At 46.2% G+C, this 15,110-nt stretch overlaps 1 protein-coding gene across 4 annotated transcripts in view; it reads left to right on the forward strand.

Moving 5' to 3' along the window:
* MOB3B (MOB kinase activator 3B) overlaps positions 1 to 15,110 on the forward strand; it is a 193,873-nt gene that overhangs the window by 156,517 nt on the left and 22,246 nt on the right. For all 4 annotated transcript variants that reach the window (XM_057724241.1, XM_057724238.1, XM_057724239.1 and 1 more), the window contains exon 3: positions 5,932 to 6,134. In XM_057724241.1, the coding sequence (XP_057580224.1) occupies positions 5,932 to 6,134 (203 nt within the window). The remainder of the gene's footprint in view (positions 1 to 5,931; positions 6,135 to 15,110) is intronic.

Genomic DNA, 15,110 nt, shown 5'->3' on the forward strand with positions numbered 1-15,110 from the left:
TCCTTTTACGTGTGTGTGTGTGTGTGTGTGTGTGTGTGTGTGTGTGTGTGTGTGTGTGTGTGTGTGTGTGTGTGTGTGTGTGTGTGTGTATTTAATCCTTACAAGAACCACCTGAGCTACAGATGACATTAACATCCCTGTGGGCTGGGGAAACTGCTTAGAGATACTAAGCTGTTTGCATATGGCTACCTTGTTAATAGGTAGTAGAGCCAGAAATGAAACCTGGGAAGTCTGATTACAGACTCTTTGTAACTAATAGCAATTACAGGGAAAAGGAGATTCAGAGTTAAACAGGACTTTTTGCTACAGGAATTTTCAGATCCTTTACTATGTTTAGGTGTATTGCAGACCTTTATAAAAGCAGCATTTTTACAAATGTGCTTGACCTCATGATCCTCTTTTTTTTAGCCAAGGATCTCTCAGAATTAGTCACTTTATTTTTATTTTTTTTAACTTTATTTATTTATCTATTTTTATGTATTGGCTGTATTGGATCTTCGTTGCTGCACACAGGCTTTCTGTAGTTCCAGGGCGTGGACTCAGTAGTTGTGGCACACAGGCTTAGCTGCTCTGCTGGGGATCTTCCCAGACTGGGGCTCGAACCCATGTCCCCTGCATTGGCAGGAGGATTCTTAACCAGTGCTCCACTGGGGAAGTCCCAGAACTAGTCATTTTTAAAACAGACCTTGGGAGAGACTTCCCTTGTGGTGCAGTGATTAAGAATCCTCCTGCCAATGCAGGCGACATGGGTTTGAGCCCTGATCCGGGAAGATCCCACATGCTGTGGAGCCGCTAAGCCCGTGTGCCACAACTACTGAGCCCGAGTGTTGCAACTACTGAAGCCTGCACACCTAGAGCCTGTACTCCACAATGAAAAGCCACCACAATGAGAAGCCTGTGCACTGCAACAAAGACTAGTCCCCGCTCATTGCAATTAGAGAAAGCCCATGCACAGCAACGAAGACCCAATGCAGCCTAAATAAATAAATAAATAAAACAAACCTTGGGAAATACAAAAGTGGAGGGTCCCCAGTACCTTATGATACCACTGCCGTGGTATCAAGCCCAGTGTCCATTTGAGATGGTTCATTAGCCTTTCACTCTTCCTACTGTTAGCCTGTATTCATTTCAAACAAACAAACAAACATTTTTTGAGCTCCTCCTACAAGCCAGGTACTGAGCTAAGTGGAGGTCAAGAAATGGTCATCTCAACAGTGAGGTCCCTGTGCCATAGAGCCGGTAGCAGGATGCTGAAGAAAGAGCCCGCATTTCACTCAGAGCCAAATCTGTGCTCTACCTCCTTTTAGCTGTGAGGCTAGGCAAACACTTTAACTGAGCTAAGCCACAGTTACATTGAAAAAAAATGAAATAATAATATCACTGCTCAGGGTTTCACTGGGAATAAGTGACATCATGTATACATATATCAGGCCTCTCTTAGGGTTCATTTTTCTGTGGCTATTTAATGGAGATTAGATACTTCTTACAAGCACCATGAGGACAAGAAATGCTCAGATAAACTGATTTTCATGAACTGGTCCCTCTGGAGCCGGTCAGGGAAAGGATTAGATCAGCAGGGCTGTCTTACCCTATCTTGCTGCCATGAGGCCAGTTACACAGGATGAGAGTTCCAGGGTCCACCAAAGGGGTGGACATCCAGTTATCTACATCCAGAGGGGTGGATCTGTTCCACTTCCCACCTTCTGAAGGTTTATTTAAAGCATGTGCACACACACACACACACACACAAATCTGAACACCTGGAAGGCAGAAGAGAAAGGGAGAGAAGGGCTAAGATAGTACACAAACTGTAGAATTGGCCCCTGAACCATCAATAATATTGAATGAATTTCCCAAATGCAACATAGCTTTCTTTTTTTTTTTTTTTTTGGCTGCATTGGGTCTTTGCTGTTGCATGTGGGCTTTCTCTAGTTGCGGCAAGCAGGGGCTACTCTTCGTCGTGGTGTGCAGGCTTCTCAGTGTGGTGGCTTCTCTTGTTGCAGAGCACGGGCTCTAGGCACACAGACTTCAGTGGTTTCTCATGCAGGCTCAGTAGTTGTAGCACATGGGCTCAGTAGTTGTGGCTCTCAGGCTCTAGAGCGCAGGCTCAGTAGTTGTGGTGCACAGGTTTAGTTGCTCCTTGGCCTGTGGGATCTTCCCTGACCAGGGATCAGACCCATGTCCCCTGCCTTGGCAGGCAGATTCTTAACCACTGCGCCACCGGGAAGTCCCAAACACAGCTTTCTTATTCTTAACTCCACACTCCATGAGCTGGAATTTTATCTCTGACTTAGCAGAGAACTCACCAGGGTTCCTAGGCTCCCTATGAATCCAGCCTAGGACTTCTCAGCTTCCCAAGCGGGCCTGGGGTGACTGTGGTGCATGCTGAGCATGTCCTGACTTGAACCATTGGCAGTGTTCACTTGTGAAGAATGAATTACATGTAAGGGAGGGGATGGTGGAAGAGTCAGGGCCAACTTAACAGCCAGAGCCAAGAGATCTGAGGCTGGGGTCCCACCTCCCTGAGGAGTTCAGGTGGGAAATAACAAAAGTAGAACTTCGTCTTGAATTTCCCACTAAGTGCCAGCCACGTTACAGATACCATTATAAGAACACTAGAAAGTAAATGTCTTTATCCATTTTGTAGTGAAATAGAGTGATGAAGTTACTTGCCTATACAGCTAGTCAGTTATAGGGCTAGGATTTTAATCTAGGTCTTTTAGACTGTAAAACCAACTCTTCTCTACTACTCTAAAAATCATTCCCAGCCATAGCCCAAAAGAGAGAGGCAAGAGCAAACCAAGTTCAAGGCAAAAGGCAAGGCCAGAGACCAGGTATGGGATGGAGGGCAGAGCCGAGAGCAGAGCTGATCAGATGTAGGGATTTGGGGGTGTAGGGGAATGCAGTTTGGGGACACTCTAGAGGGACCCAACAAGTGCCATGGACATCCTCGTTGTCCAAGATTTTGCCTTACCTTCAGTCAGTGTGTGCGGTATGGGAGCTGGCTTTAAAGGTCAAGTAGGTGAACTGGCACCACTGAACACCACAACCCACCCCCCCCCACCCCCACTGCCGCGTTCCTTAGCAGCAGGTGATGTGAAAGGTAAGTGCACCTGAGGGGATTCAGGCCACCCAGGAAAAAATGGCTTTGGAGCTAGAGGTGTGTGCAGAACCCCAGAGCAACATCTCCAGACTTCAGAGTTCTGGGTACTCCTAGCTTTTGGAGTTAGACAATCCTGGGTCCAAACCCCTCCACAGTTTGCCAGCCGCGTGACCTGGGGCAGCTACTTAATTTTCTGAGTCTGTTTCCTCATTTGTAAGATGGAAACAGTAACAGTACCTAGACTTGTTAAGTGCCCAGTAAATGTTGGCTTTTAGTCCCAGGTCCATGGTCTAAGGTACCAGCAGAGAAAACACATCTCTCCTTGGGGCTGCAGAGTATTAGCTGACCTCTAGTACCTCAGATCGGTGGCCCCCAAGGATGTGGACTTTTTTCACCCTTCTCTCCTCACCCCTTTCCTTTTTTAAAAAAATTATATTTCTGTGCCACCAAAGAGTAGCCTTTAGATGCCTCGTTGCATTTAGCAATTAAGCTGTGGTTTTGTTTTTTTTGGGGGGGGGGGGGAATTATGAATTGGGAGATTGGGATTGATATATGTACACTAATATGTATAAAATAGATAACTAATAAGAAAAGAAAAGGAAAAAAAGCTGTGCTTTTATCCTTGGCAGAGAGAGAGTCACCCTTCAAACATAACCAGAACTGTTAGATTTTAGAATCAGGCTGACATGGTCCAAATTCCAGCCCCACCACTGTTTGCTTAAGTGGCCTGGAGCAAGTTAATCTGTGCTTGGTGTTACTCATCTGTGATACAGGACTAGTAAAACCTACATCACAGACAGGTTGCGAAAGTAATACATGTCAACCTCTACTGTTGTCTCCGTGTGGTTCCAGGACTCTGCTTCTGATTGGAACATATCAATACTTGAATGTGGATAATGGGAGATTCCATCACCTCTTGATCTCAGGCTTCTCTGAAGCCTCTAGACCTTCTCTCAGCCTGGCAGCGGTGGTTTTCACTGGCCCCCTTTCAGCAGAGAATACCACCCATCAGCTCAGTGAGGGGCTGCCCTCCACCTTTTGCCAGCTTTAACTCACCCCACCCCTAAACCCCAGCATCTGTTGCCCAGTCAGCTGCCAAGCTGTGCCCGAGTCTCCCCCTGGGTTCACTTGATATGTTGCCACTGTGTTTTGGAAGAAAAGCCAGTATCAGTGCCGGGCCCTGGGGAGGCAGATCCTGCCTCTGCCCACTGCCAGCCACGTTCCGTCCCTCTCCTCCTGCCCTGCAGCCCCCAGACAGCCCCGTTACAGAACGTCTCTTACCAGACAGCTGCCACTGGGACCCTGTGGAGGCACGGACAGCAGAACTCCAGGCTTTCTGGGGACCAGGCACGTGCCCAGAGCACAGCTCTGCAATTCTGCAGAAAAGCTGGTGGTTGTCTCCCTTTTCCTGATAAGGCTGATTACTTCCCTTATAACAACAGCTAGATGCTCCAGATCTCACAGAGCAGAGAGAGGGGGGTTGTGGGGGGGGGTGTCCTTCCCATTTAGCAAGCTCTCACTCTGTCCTAGGCGCAGTAGGAGGATTTTAGTCGTGTTGATGCTCCTGGCCATGCAAAAAAGGCCTTGTTTTGGCTCCTCCTTAACTGAGGAAAAAACAAGTTACAGGGGTGTCCCTTCTAGTCCTTAGGACAATTGGCATTTTTATCTGCATCCTACACATGGAAAAACCGAAGCTCGGAGAGGTAAAATAACTTGCCTGTGGCCATACAGCTGGAAGAGGAGCAGAATGGGAATTCAAAGGCTATTTAACTTTGGAATCCATGACGTCACTACTTAGGAACAGTGTAACTAACAAGAGCTTAAGCAGTGTTTGAGAGGCAGAGAGGAGGTGGGCTTGGGATTCTGCTACTTGCTGCTCTGACCAAGCTGGGAGTAGTGGTCATCAGACAGGAAACCTGGATGGTTCCTCTCACCACTCGCCCAGCCTGTGCTAATGAAAAACAATCCCCAACTCTTACCTTCCTCAAGGAGACGAGGTGGCAGTAAGTGTAATGCGAAGCTTCCGTGAGGTTTTGTTGCGCGAGCCGACCTCAGAAACAGATACCTCCGAGAAAGTTTGGATCAGAATTTGCACACTGGTAGTCTGCAGGCCGTGTTATGCTGGGAAGATGTTTTGTTTTGACCTGTTGACCTGCAGTATTTTTTTTTTTTAACTTCAGGCTAATTGCTATCAGTTCAAAAATAGAACTCCAGATAGTTCACATAGAACTCTAGATTTCTGAAGCATCTTGAAAAATCAGAAGTTCTTGCAGCCCCAGGCCTCTGTCCCTACATGGCCGCCTATTGGCTGAGTGGTGCAGTGGCTGCTTCCTTTGATGAGAAGGGGCTTTCTAACTTGCTGCAGTCCCCACCACTCCCTATTACTCTGTGTGAAGGAGTGCCAGTCTTTCTGGAGCATCGCCCTCTCTTCTACCAGTTTCCCTACATTAGAGATAAGAGGAAAAGGAACTTTCTTGGGCTCTAAAGAGTGGGAAAAGTAAAAAAAGCAAGAAGGGAGAGTACATGTTTCTATCTAAAAATAAATATTTCTGCACGTTTATCTGCACCGAAAATGATAGAACCAAAGAAACAAACCTGGCCCTCTTCCTTCATTTTTTGGGTCTTTTCCTGGTTGTTGGGTGTTTGCATTTAACACAATTTTAGCCACTTTTTCAGACCATGTCCAAAGCAGCTGCCCACACGGAACCGGGCATCTATAGGCTGGTCCGAAAGCCCGGGTGCGGGACTGTTCTCCAGCCTTACGTGTGTGCTCGGGGCCTGCCAGAGCTTCCCCATCACGGTTTTGTTCCCTTCTTCCCTTTCTCTAGGTGTCCCCTTCCCAAAGAACTTCCTGCAGATCTGCAAGAAGATCCTGTGCCGCCTCTTCCGAGTCTTCGTCCACGTCTACATCCACCACTTCGACCGGGTCATTGTGATGGGCGCAGAGGCCCATGTCAACACCTGCTACAAACATTTCTATTACTTCGTCACAGAGATGAACCTCATAGACCGCAAGGAGCTGGAGCCCTTGGTAAGTGTCACGGTGCAGTGCCTGCATCCAGGTCACCCCATGAGCTCGGCCATTTGCCATAGGACACTGCCATGCCCATGCAAACTGATGGCTGGCTGCTAAACAGAGGATTGCAGAATTGGACAGGATTTAGAGGTCAGCTGAAGGTCAGGAGATGCCAAGATGTGCATGGCCATCAAACAGAGGTCTTACATTTCTCTCTGGGATTCTCATGGTTTGGACCAGAGGGTGTAGCTTTAATTCTCAGCTCCAAAAACAGTCACCTATTTACTTAACCCCTTAAATGGGCATCTTTGAGCTCTGTGTCATCTCTTACACTGCTATCCAAAGAAAGTAAGAAACGTTTCTTCAGTCAGTGAATAAATATTTAGCACCTATTGGGTGGCAGTGGCTAGACACACAAAGTCAAGTTAAACTGTCTTTAAGTAGTTTTACTCCAGAGATAGAGGGAGACGTGAGTCCAAAATGAGAATACAGTATCATGGGGAATTTGCTTTTCATACTGAATCTCCTGAAATACAGTTTTAATAGAATATATGAGAATCCAGAACATTTGGTTTAAAAAAAATTCACTATTGTTATTTAGGTGAATGGGGAGTCCTTTTATTTTCTTTATAAGCTATCTTTACAGTTGGACTCAAACTGCGCTTTAAAAGTCAAGGGCCCCTAAAAACTCTACATCTTTTGTAACATGTATTATGCTATGGTACCCTTATCACAGCTATCTCTAGCAGCTCTATTGAGTACGTCTTATCCAGTGTAATACAGTGCTTTATGGTAAAATCATGCTTTTTTCCTGAAACAGTTAAAAGTGACAGTTTTGCTAAATATAACTGACAGAGCAAAAAAATTTCATCCAAGTGCATTTGAACAATGGCCCGAGCGCGGGGGCCAGACTGGTCTTTTACTAGCCTGTCTTCCTTTCTCTTTATATACATGTTTTTAAATTATAGGTTTTATAGTATTTATTTATGGTGAGGCCAAGAGATAACTGCCCTTGAAAAGACAGTTTGTTTCACTCAGAGATCTCAGGAGAAGGGGGCACACGACGGCAGGGGCGCCACACGGGGAAGGACACAGATTGGTCCGGGAAGACGCGGAGCCTCGGGTGCGGTTTTCCGTGAAGAAATGGGCCAGGCAGGGTGAGAAGGCTAAACATGGACTAATGTGAATGGTTTCAGCAGGTTCTGGGGCAGAGGGGCCGCCCCTCAGTGTTCACGGGGCCTTGGGCGATTAGGGCAGAGGGCTTTCAGCCCTGAGTGTGAGAGGCCACAGAGGAGGTGACTGGGGGAGCAGGCTCTGGATGGGTTGGTTTGTACTGATGGGTGAGTAAACAGCTCAAAGATGAGTTCTTTACTATCTCCAGAAACTGGTTAGCCCTGGAAGGGGCAATCCCTCCATTTTCAGCAAGGCTCCAGATATTAAAGTATCGAAATACAAAAACCAAAAGACATGTTTAATACAGTAGAGTACCTGTATCTGGCAAAGTAGATGTTGAGGAATTTTATATATCACCTTGAGAGTTTCTCAACTCGAAATCTATTATTATGCTTTGAGAACACACGACAAAAAAAAAAAAAAAAAAAATTTCTGTGCATCACTCAAGAGTTCTGGAACAAAGCAAGACTCGCTGGGTACAATTGAGATATATATTGTTGGCTAAAGCATTCATTTTCTTCATTTTCTTTCACAACCACTTTCTAGAAAGCTCTTGGAAAGAACTAAGTTGTCTCTGAATTCAGTTGGGCAGGGAGTGTGGAAAGAAGCTAAGACACGTCATGGTGGAGTTTTGCTCGTTTGTCTTGTGTAAAGGCTGTTGTGGGTAAACAGCAAAGATGGTTGTGCAAACAGCAAATGGGAATTAAAAGCCTGAAAGGAACGGAGAAAGCTAATTTCAGAAAATGTCAAGGGCAGAGTGGATGGGGGCAGGTGAATGAAGAGGGTGGAGCAAGCCCTCTGATCTCCAGGAGAGCATGGGTCTGCTCTGGGAGTTTGGCGTACTTCTGTCCAGTTGACGTGTTCAGGTGGAGGGGAAACGCCTTCCCTAAAGGTCCACTGGAAGAAAGAGGCTCTCCTCAGCACTCAAGTTTGGGTTTCTCTGCGTAAAGGAGGAGCAACATCAGATGGAGAGGGCTGAATGTTAATTTCTTCTTTATGTACGGAAGCATGAACGCCATTGCAGGACAAAGCCACGTGTAAGTTAACAAGTAGAGAAAGCCTGCCTTCACCATCAGGGCACTCTCGTTACAGCGGACCCTTGAACAACATAGATTTGAACTGCACAGGTCCCGGTACGTGGATTTTTTCCAGTAGTAAGTTCTGCATTACGGCACCATCCGAGGTGGGTTGCATGCAGGCCCACAGATAGAGGGAACTGGTTCATGGAGCGCCCAGCGGTAAGTTATACACAGATTTTCAACGGCACAGAGGATCGGGCCCTTACTCCCACGTTGTTCACGGGTCAGCTGTATTTTCCACAACTGAAGAGGGGCCCTGGGGATTCTAACACCCGGCAGTGCCAGGAGCTGACTTGAAGTCTGAGTCACAGAAAGGCCTGGAACAACCCAGTATTCTAGATGAGAGCTTATTTGGGGGCATGGGGAACAAACTATGATTGGATTAACCAGGAATTATTAACAGTGGGTGTGAGCAAGAAGAGATATCAGTTTTCTTCCCTGAAGCGTTGTCTTCGTTGTCTTTTGATTGAAACAGTAGCCTACCTTTATGTTTTGTTAATTTTAATTACAGGGAGATTAATTTCAATGCTTGTACATATTAATAAGTGTTTTTAAAACATAACACTCTGAAATTAGGTATTCATTTTACACAAACTGAAATCTATAAAGTAACAGAAAAGGGTACTGAGACTGTTTCTGAAGACAGTCATTATATATTGTCAGAGTCTAGATACTTAGCACAGTTCAGCGTCCACTGAGAATACTGCACTTGTCGATTGCTGCTATTGAAATGAATGCTTTCAATAATTGATAGCGCTGGAATAGCGAACTTCCAAGTCTACTGTTGCAATGCACCTATTAAAATCACTCATATCAAATCAACACATTTTTATTTGATTTGCATATATCAAGTACTCTATACATGCAAAGCAAGTTGCCCAGGTGTTCTAATTGTAAAAAAAAGATGTTTTTGAGCATTGACAAATGCAGTCTAAAAAATATAAAATAATGATTGTCCCTCATCTTTGGCCCTTGGAGGAGGATGAAGAAGTCAGGCATTTGGCATCCCGTTCTAGTACATTCTTTAGAATCTAATGCAGCGAAGGGGCCAGAAGGGCAGCACCTCTCCGGCCAGTTTCCTTCTGAACATCAGCAGTCCCAGAGTTCCCACACCTCCAGTGGGACATTCCTGATGTCATGCCTTGGGATTCCACAGTGTAGGACGCAGAAACCCCACCTCGGGTTTCTCTCTGCCACGTTTCCACCGTGCGCAGCCATGCCCCTCTGTTCCCAGGCCCCCCCCCACCACACCCATTGCTTTTGTCTGATGTTGGCTGAGTGCCCAGTGTACTGGGTGTGTTGAGGGTCCAGCATCCCACAGGACAGAAGATTCAGTCTCAGACAGTGCTTAACACAAGGCTCAGATTCTCTGGGTTCAGACCCTGGGCCCTTCATTCACTAACTTGCAATCTTGAGCATAGGTATGATAGAATTGTAAAAACTAAGTGGGTTGTCACTCTATAGGTGCTTAAGAAATGTTGGCTGTTCAGTGAGATAATCAATGTATAGTAGCTTGCAGAGTAAGTAGAGGTACCCTAATTCCCCCTTCCCCAGCTCCCATGGCCTTTTGCCATCTTGGGGATCCCCTAGGTAATGAGCCTTATAGCAGATATAGTTCATTGTATTTGTATCCCGTCTCCCATGGGATCGTCAACTCTTTGAGGCCTGGGAGTATACAGGGCATACGGTTGCATTGCCCATGTTGCCAAGTACATACTAAATGCGTCATGTGTTTTTGAATCGGGAAGAGTACTTTGAGGATGATCCCGAGTCAAAGGGGTTACACGCTAGTCATTCCTTCTTTGGTGCCACTCTCATCTCCGAACATGCCTGCAGACCTCCACTTATCCACTGTTGGAAATAAAGCTTCCTCCTGTCGGATTAGCAGTAGAGATTAAAAGCAAAATAAGGTGCAAAGCAGTAAAGAGATGCATCCTCAGTCTCAGGCCTGACAGAGAAAGATGGGACCCCAACTCCATCAGTGCTCTGATCCAGATTCCAGCTATATGTCGCCTAGGAGGATGTCGAATGCTCTCACACTGTGTATCCTGGTGGGCCAGGTGTACAGTGACCAAGCCTCCCCGATTTAGCACAAAAAATCCCATGTCCTGGGAAAACCCTGTCCCTAGCAAACAGGGTCAGTGGGTCACCCTGTCAGGCCTGAGGGAGACACAACTTGGAATGCAGAAGCGGGGAAGAGGTCACCCTGGCAGCCCAGTGAGGAAGGCCAGTGCATCCATCTGTGCACAGGGCTTGTCCCATGGCTCCCGTGGGGACCTGCTGGTCAGCAGCAGCCTGGGAACCAGGGAAATACAGATTTCATTTGGTCTCCAACAGGGAGGGGGAGGCTGGAGCCTTGACAGACACAGACGTGACAAACGATCCCTTTCTCATGTAAATGCAACAGCTGAAGATGACTTGAACTGGAGCAAGTTCACAGTTGGAGGAAATGATGCCCAAATAATGCTGGTAATTAGCAAATGGGCCAGGCCCTGATTGAATAAGCAGGCAGCCTTGGCCCTGGGCAGCGGGGAGCCAGCGGACAGAATGGAGCTAATCAGGATTATCATTAGCAAGCATGGAGAGCAGCAGTGTTTTGTTAGCCTTTCATGAAAAACAAAAGCAGACTCAGAGAGGACTGTTAGTGATGCAGAAGCTGGGGAATAAAGAGCAGATGACAGAGGAGGAGGAGAGATCGGTGAGGCGGGGAGGAGAAACAGGAGGGTCCTTGTTCACCCTAGGACACCTGCTGACCCCTGGATGACCTTGGTCCAGCAGCTCACCTTCTCTCTGCAAGGTTCCATTTCCTTATTTCTAACAATGAAAGTGACTATACCATCACCTACCTTCTAGAGGTGCTGCTGTGAAACCAAATGTTAGCACAGGAATGTTCTGTTACCTTATAGCAGGCGCTTGAGCCATAGAAGCTTTATAATTGTCAGTGTCTCTCAATAGGGGTCCGCACACCAGGTGCATCAGGATGTCCTGGAGGTGGTATTTTTAAATGTGCATACCTAGGCCTCACCCCGGAAACATCACATCAGAATTATTGAGGCTAGTGCCTAATGTCAAGCACCCTCGGTCTGCATCTCAAACGTTAACGTGTATGTGAATCACCTGGGCATCACGCCAAACTGCAGATTCTGACTCAGTGCCCCTGAATTACAGCGCAATTCATTGTGCGTCCAGGTGATGTCAGTGCTGCGGGTTCCCAGACCACACTCTGAGGGGCAAGACTCTGGATGACAGTTACTCTCAAATCTGAGAATTACTGTTGTGAGCACATCATCTCTCCTTCTCTAGGATGAGAAGGTTAGCTCAGTGAGGTGGGAAAGTAAAGAAGAAAAATCTACGGATCAGTGATGGCCAAGAGTATTCCTCAAAATGTCAGTCCCGAGTAATGATCAGTGGAAACAGATTTTCTTTTCCTGATCAAATGAATTTACAAAATGCTACGTCGTCTCCCCCCGTGAAGACTCACGATGGACAGTCATAGATCGAAGGCTTTGCGAAGTCACCCAGTGAAGAAACTGGCTCGGTTTTGTGTAGCACACTCCCCCTACCCCAATTTAACTGTGTTTGGCTGCTGAAATCTTTTTTCTTTTGTTCTCACTCATTAGCATCTTCTGTGACCCGTGGAACAAACTGGGGGCCACACTGTTCATCTTTGTGATGTGTTTCTAGATTTTGAGGTTTCCCTTCCTGCCTCCACCTTGGCCCCAGCCACACACCCACTGCTCTGCCTGGGGTGAGCAAGAAAGGAGACTTGGAGACGGAGATGGGAGGGAAGTGAGGGCTTCCGGGAAAGAAAAGTAACTCAGCCTCATTCGTTCTCACTCCTCAGCTCTCCCACTTCACTGTATGACACCCTGTCATTGAGTTTTTACCACGTGCAGGGCACACATGCATTTTCAAGAAATAAACAATAGCTCCATTTCTTGAGTTCCAAATGTTCCATTAAATTCTTTACATAAATTGTTTCATCTGTTCGCCACACTTGTTACCTTTACTTCAAGCATGTGTGGTGGGCAAGTCTTCAGCATCTCTCATTATTCTCATTGCTGCCATCCTGTCGCACCCAAGCCTCCCCTCCTCCCCCAGTGTGTAGGCAGTGCCTCTTAGCTAATGATTGAGGTTCATCCGCCAGGTGACTTTAGGCTTCGGCGCCAAAACCACTGCTTGAAAAATGGGTACTTTAGGGCCAGATGGAAGAACTGCAGTTTGCAGACCAAAGACTTGGAAAGCCTTATCTCAGAAAGACCCAGCACAGCCCACCTAAACCCAGGCATATGGTGACCTTGTGTTCCCCTGTGAGGTGGCCAGGTCATGCCTGTGCTTCCCTTGGAGACGCTTGGGCGAGTGCAGTAGCCAAGGTTGGCCTGAAATGGCCAGATCAGGTCAGGACTGTGAAAAGAAGCAGAGCCTGTCACATGAGCCAGAGCTGCTCCCCCAACGAGCCAGCAGTGAAGAGCCATTGTAGGGCTTTTGAAAGGATCTTTTCTTTTTGAAACATCATCCGTGCAAGAGCCTCTGGGCTGCTTCTTGTCAGGAGGGTTCTTTCACTTCCAGCCAAATGGTTCCAACACAGACACAGGCATTGGAGAAAAAAGAGCTTCAGCCTGCGAGTCTGGCAGTTTGGCCTTTACAAGGATGCTTCCACTGTTATGTTACCACATTCGTTGTCTGATGCTGAGCAAGGCATTTAATGTCTCTGGGCCTCAGTCTTCCATATGTGAATGAGAGCATATCAAGAATCCCCCCAGCTTGACTTACTGATTTATGATCTTTTGACACAGTGTGTCACCAGCCTTATTGTCTTTGATCCAAAGTGACCGTTCCTTTTCGTTTAGCAAGGCCTTCATGAATTAAAGCCCACCATGCCAACAGAGTGGGTATACCTGGCACAGAGAGTAGCTGGGAGTTGAGTTTGTATTCATGGGACTTTGTCAAATTAGGTGTGTGTGTGTGTGTGTGTGTGTGTGTGTGTGTGTGTCCAGCATGGCATCAGCTGGGGGTGGTTGTTCAGGGCAACCCAAATGCCCAGAGTGAAATGGGAGAGCCTGCCAGAGACCATTTTAGGAGCTTTGGCAGACATATTCTAAAGTGTCAATTTGAAAAATAGCAAAGGAATGTGGGATTATTTTTAATGAACTGCATTGTGCTGGATTAGCGGGAATGGGATAAAATCAGCTGCATGTCTTTGTGAGTCCTAGTTATTCATCCGTTGCTGATGTCCAGAGAGCTTTTGCTTCTGGTTTGTACAATGGGAGATGGTTGGTTTTTGGTTTTGTTTTGGTTTTCTAACTGGGTGGGGGTGAGATGCGGTGTGCTTTACTTCAAGGCCTAAAATATAATCAATCAGAGTTGAAAACGATGCCCATGGGAAAATCTCGACACATAATATTAAATAATAAAAACAAGATTCAAAGCTGTGTTGGAAAATCACTCTAATCACGTGTCTATCAGTGTGTCCATTAGAATCCTCTAATCAAATATGGCAAAAAGTGTCAAGAGTGATTCTCTCTTGGTGGAATTATGGGTGATGCTTTTTTATATGTGTCTGCTTGGACTTTTCAAGTTTTCTGTAGCAAACATGCATCACTTTTATAATAATCAGAAAAATCAAACCTTATGCTTCAAAAGGCCTTACCAACAAAGATCAAAGCTGAACATGACAAGTGGCCTGTGTGCCCAAGACCAAGCTCTCTCCTGTCTCTGGCTGTGCCCTCTCCTCCCCCTTCTCAGAGCTGTGGTGACAGAGATGCTCAGACGAGCAAGGTGGTCTGCAGGTGACAGAGATGCTCAGAGGAGCAGACTGGCCGTTGTGCATCCCCTTTGTGAATGTAGTTGGAGGGGGCTGTGTACAGTCACATGGACTAAACAATTAAGCGTTCCCTGGACATGGGGTGGTCCCTCCTGCAGTGGGGAGTGCAGCATCTTCGTAAACACTGAGGTGATGTTATCTTTATAATAGGTACACACTTTTCATTTTGAAGCCCCTGTTTTAAGTGGGCAGATCTAAAGCACATAACGAAGTCTGTGGATCACCCACCTGTAATGCATCCAGCCCTGCAGGGACAGGCTTTGTCCGGGCACCTCACTTGCAAAGCGTACCATAATCTTGACTGGCGATTTTGATTGGAGTTTTTCCCATCCAGATTCCTCTGCTTAACTAAATCTGAAGAGATTGTTGTTTTTTTCTAACTTCAAGTTTCAAAAGAGAATAAAAGGGATTTGTTGAAAAGAGATTAATCCCTACCACGGAATGGTCTATATACAGTTTATTAAAATGAAGCATATGTACAATAACTACAAATAATTTTTAGCTGAAACTAGGGTGTGGATCTAGAGTTAATTCTAATCCCTTCTTACTAAGGCACTAGCAAAACTCAAGACCAGAAGTGACTAAGGAAGGTGTTTCTGTCCTGGTCTCAGTCAGGTTTTTGTGTTAGTACTTTTCTTCTCTGCTGTCCCCAGGGACCTGTGCTTCCTCCTTGTTTACACCACCCATGTCTCTGGATTGGTCATTCCTTTGTATGGGGGTCGATGTTCTAACCACAACAGATTCTCAGCGGTTAGCTGCTTGGTTTACGTTTTTTAAGTACAGAATGTAAAAATATTAGTATATTTCAGTAACATTATTTCTGTTCCGAATTGCTATTACATACCTCGAATTCTTACACGTCAGATTATCTTCTAGTTCAGCAGGTACATCCAATACAGCAGTCTGAGAATACCC

This window comes from Hippopotamus amphibius, chromosome 2 (assembly GCF_030028045.1).
Source record: "Hippopotamus amphibius kiboko isolate mHipAmp2 chromosome 2, mHipAmp2.hap2, whole genome shotgun sequence".
Lineage (NCBI taxonomy): Eukaryota > Metazoa > Chordata > Mammalia > Artiodactyla > Hippopotamidae > Hippopotamus > Hippopotamus amphibius.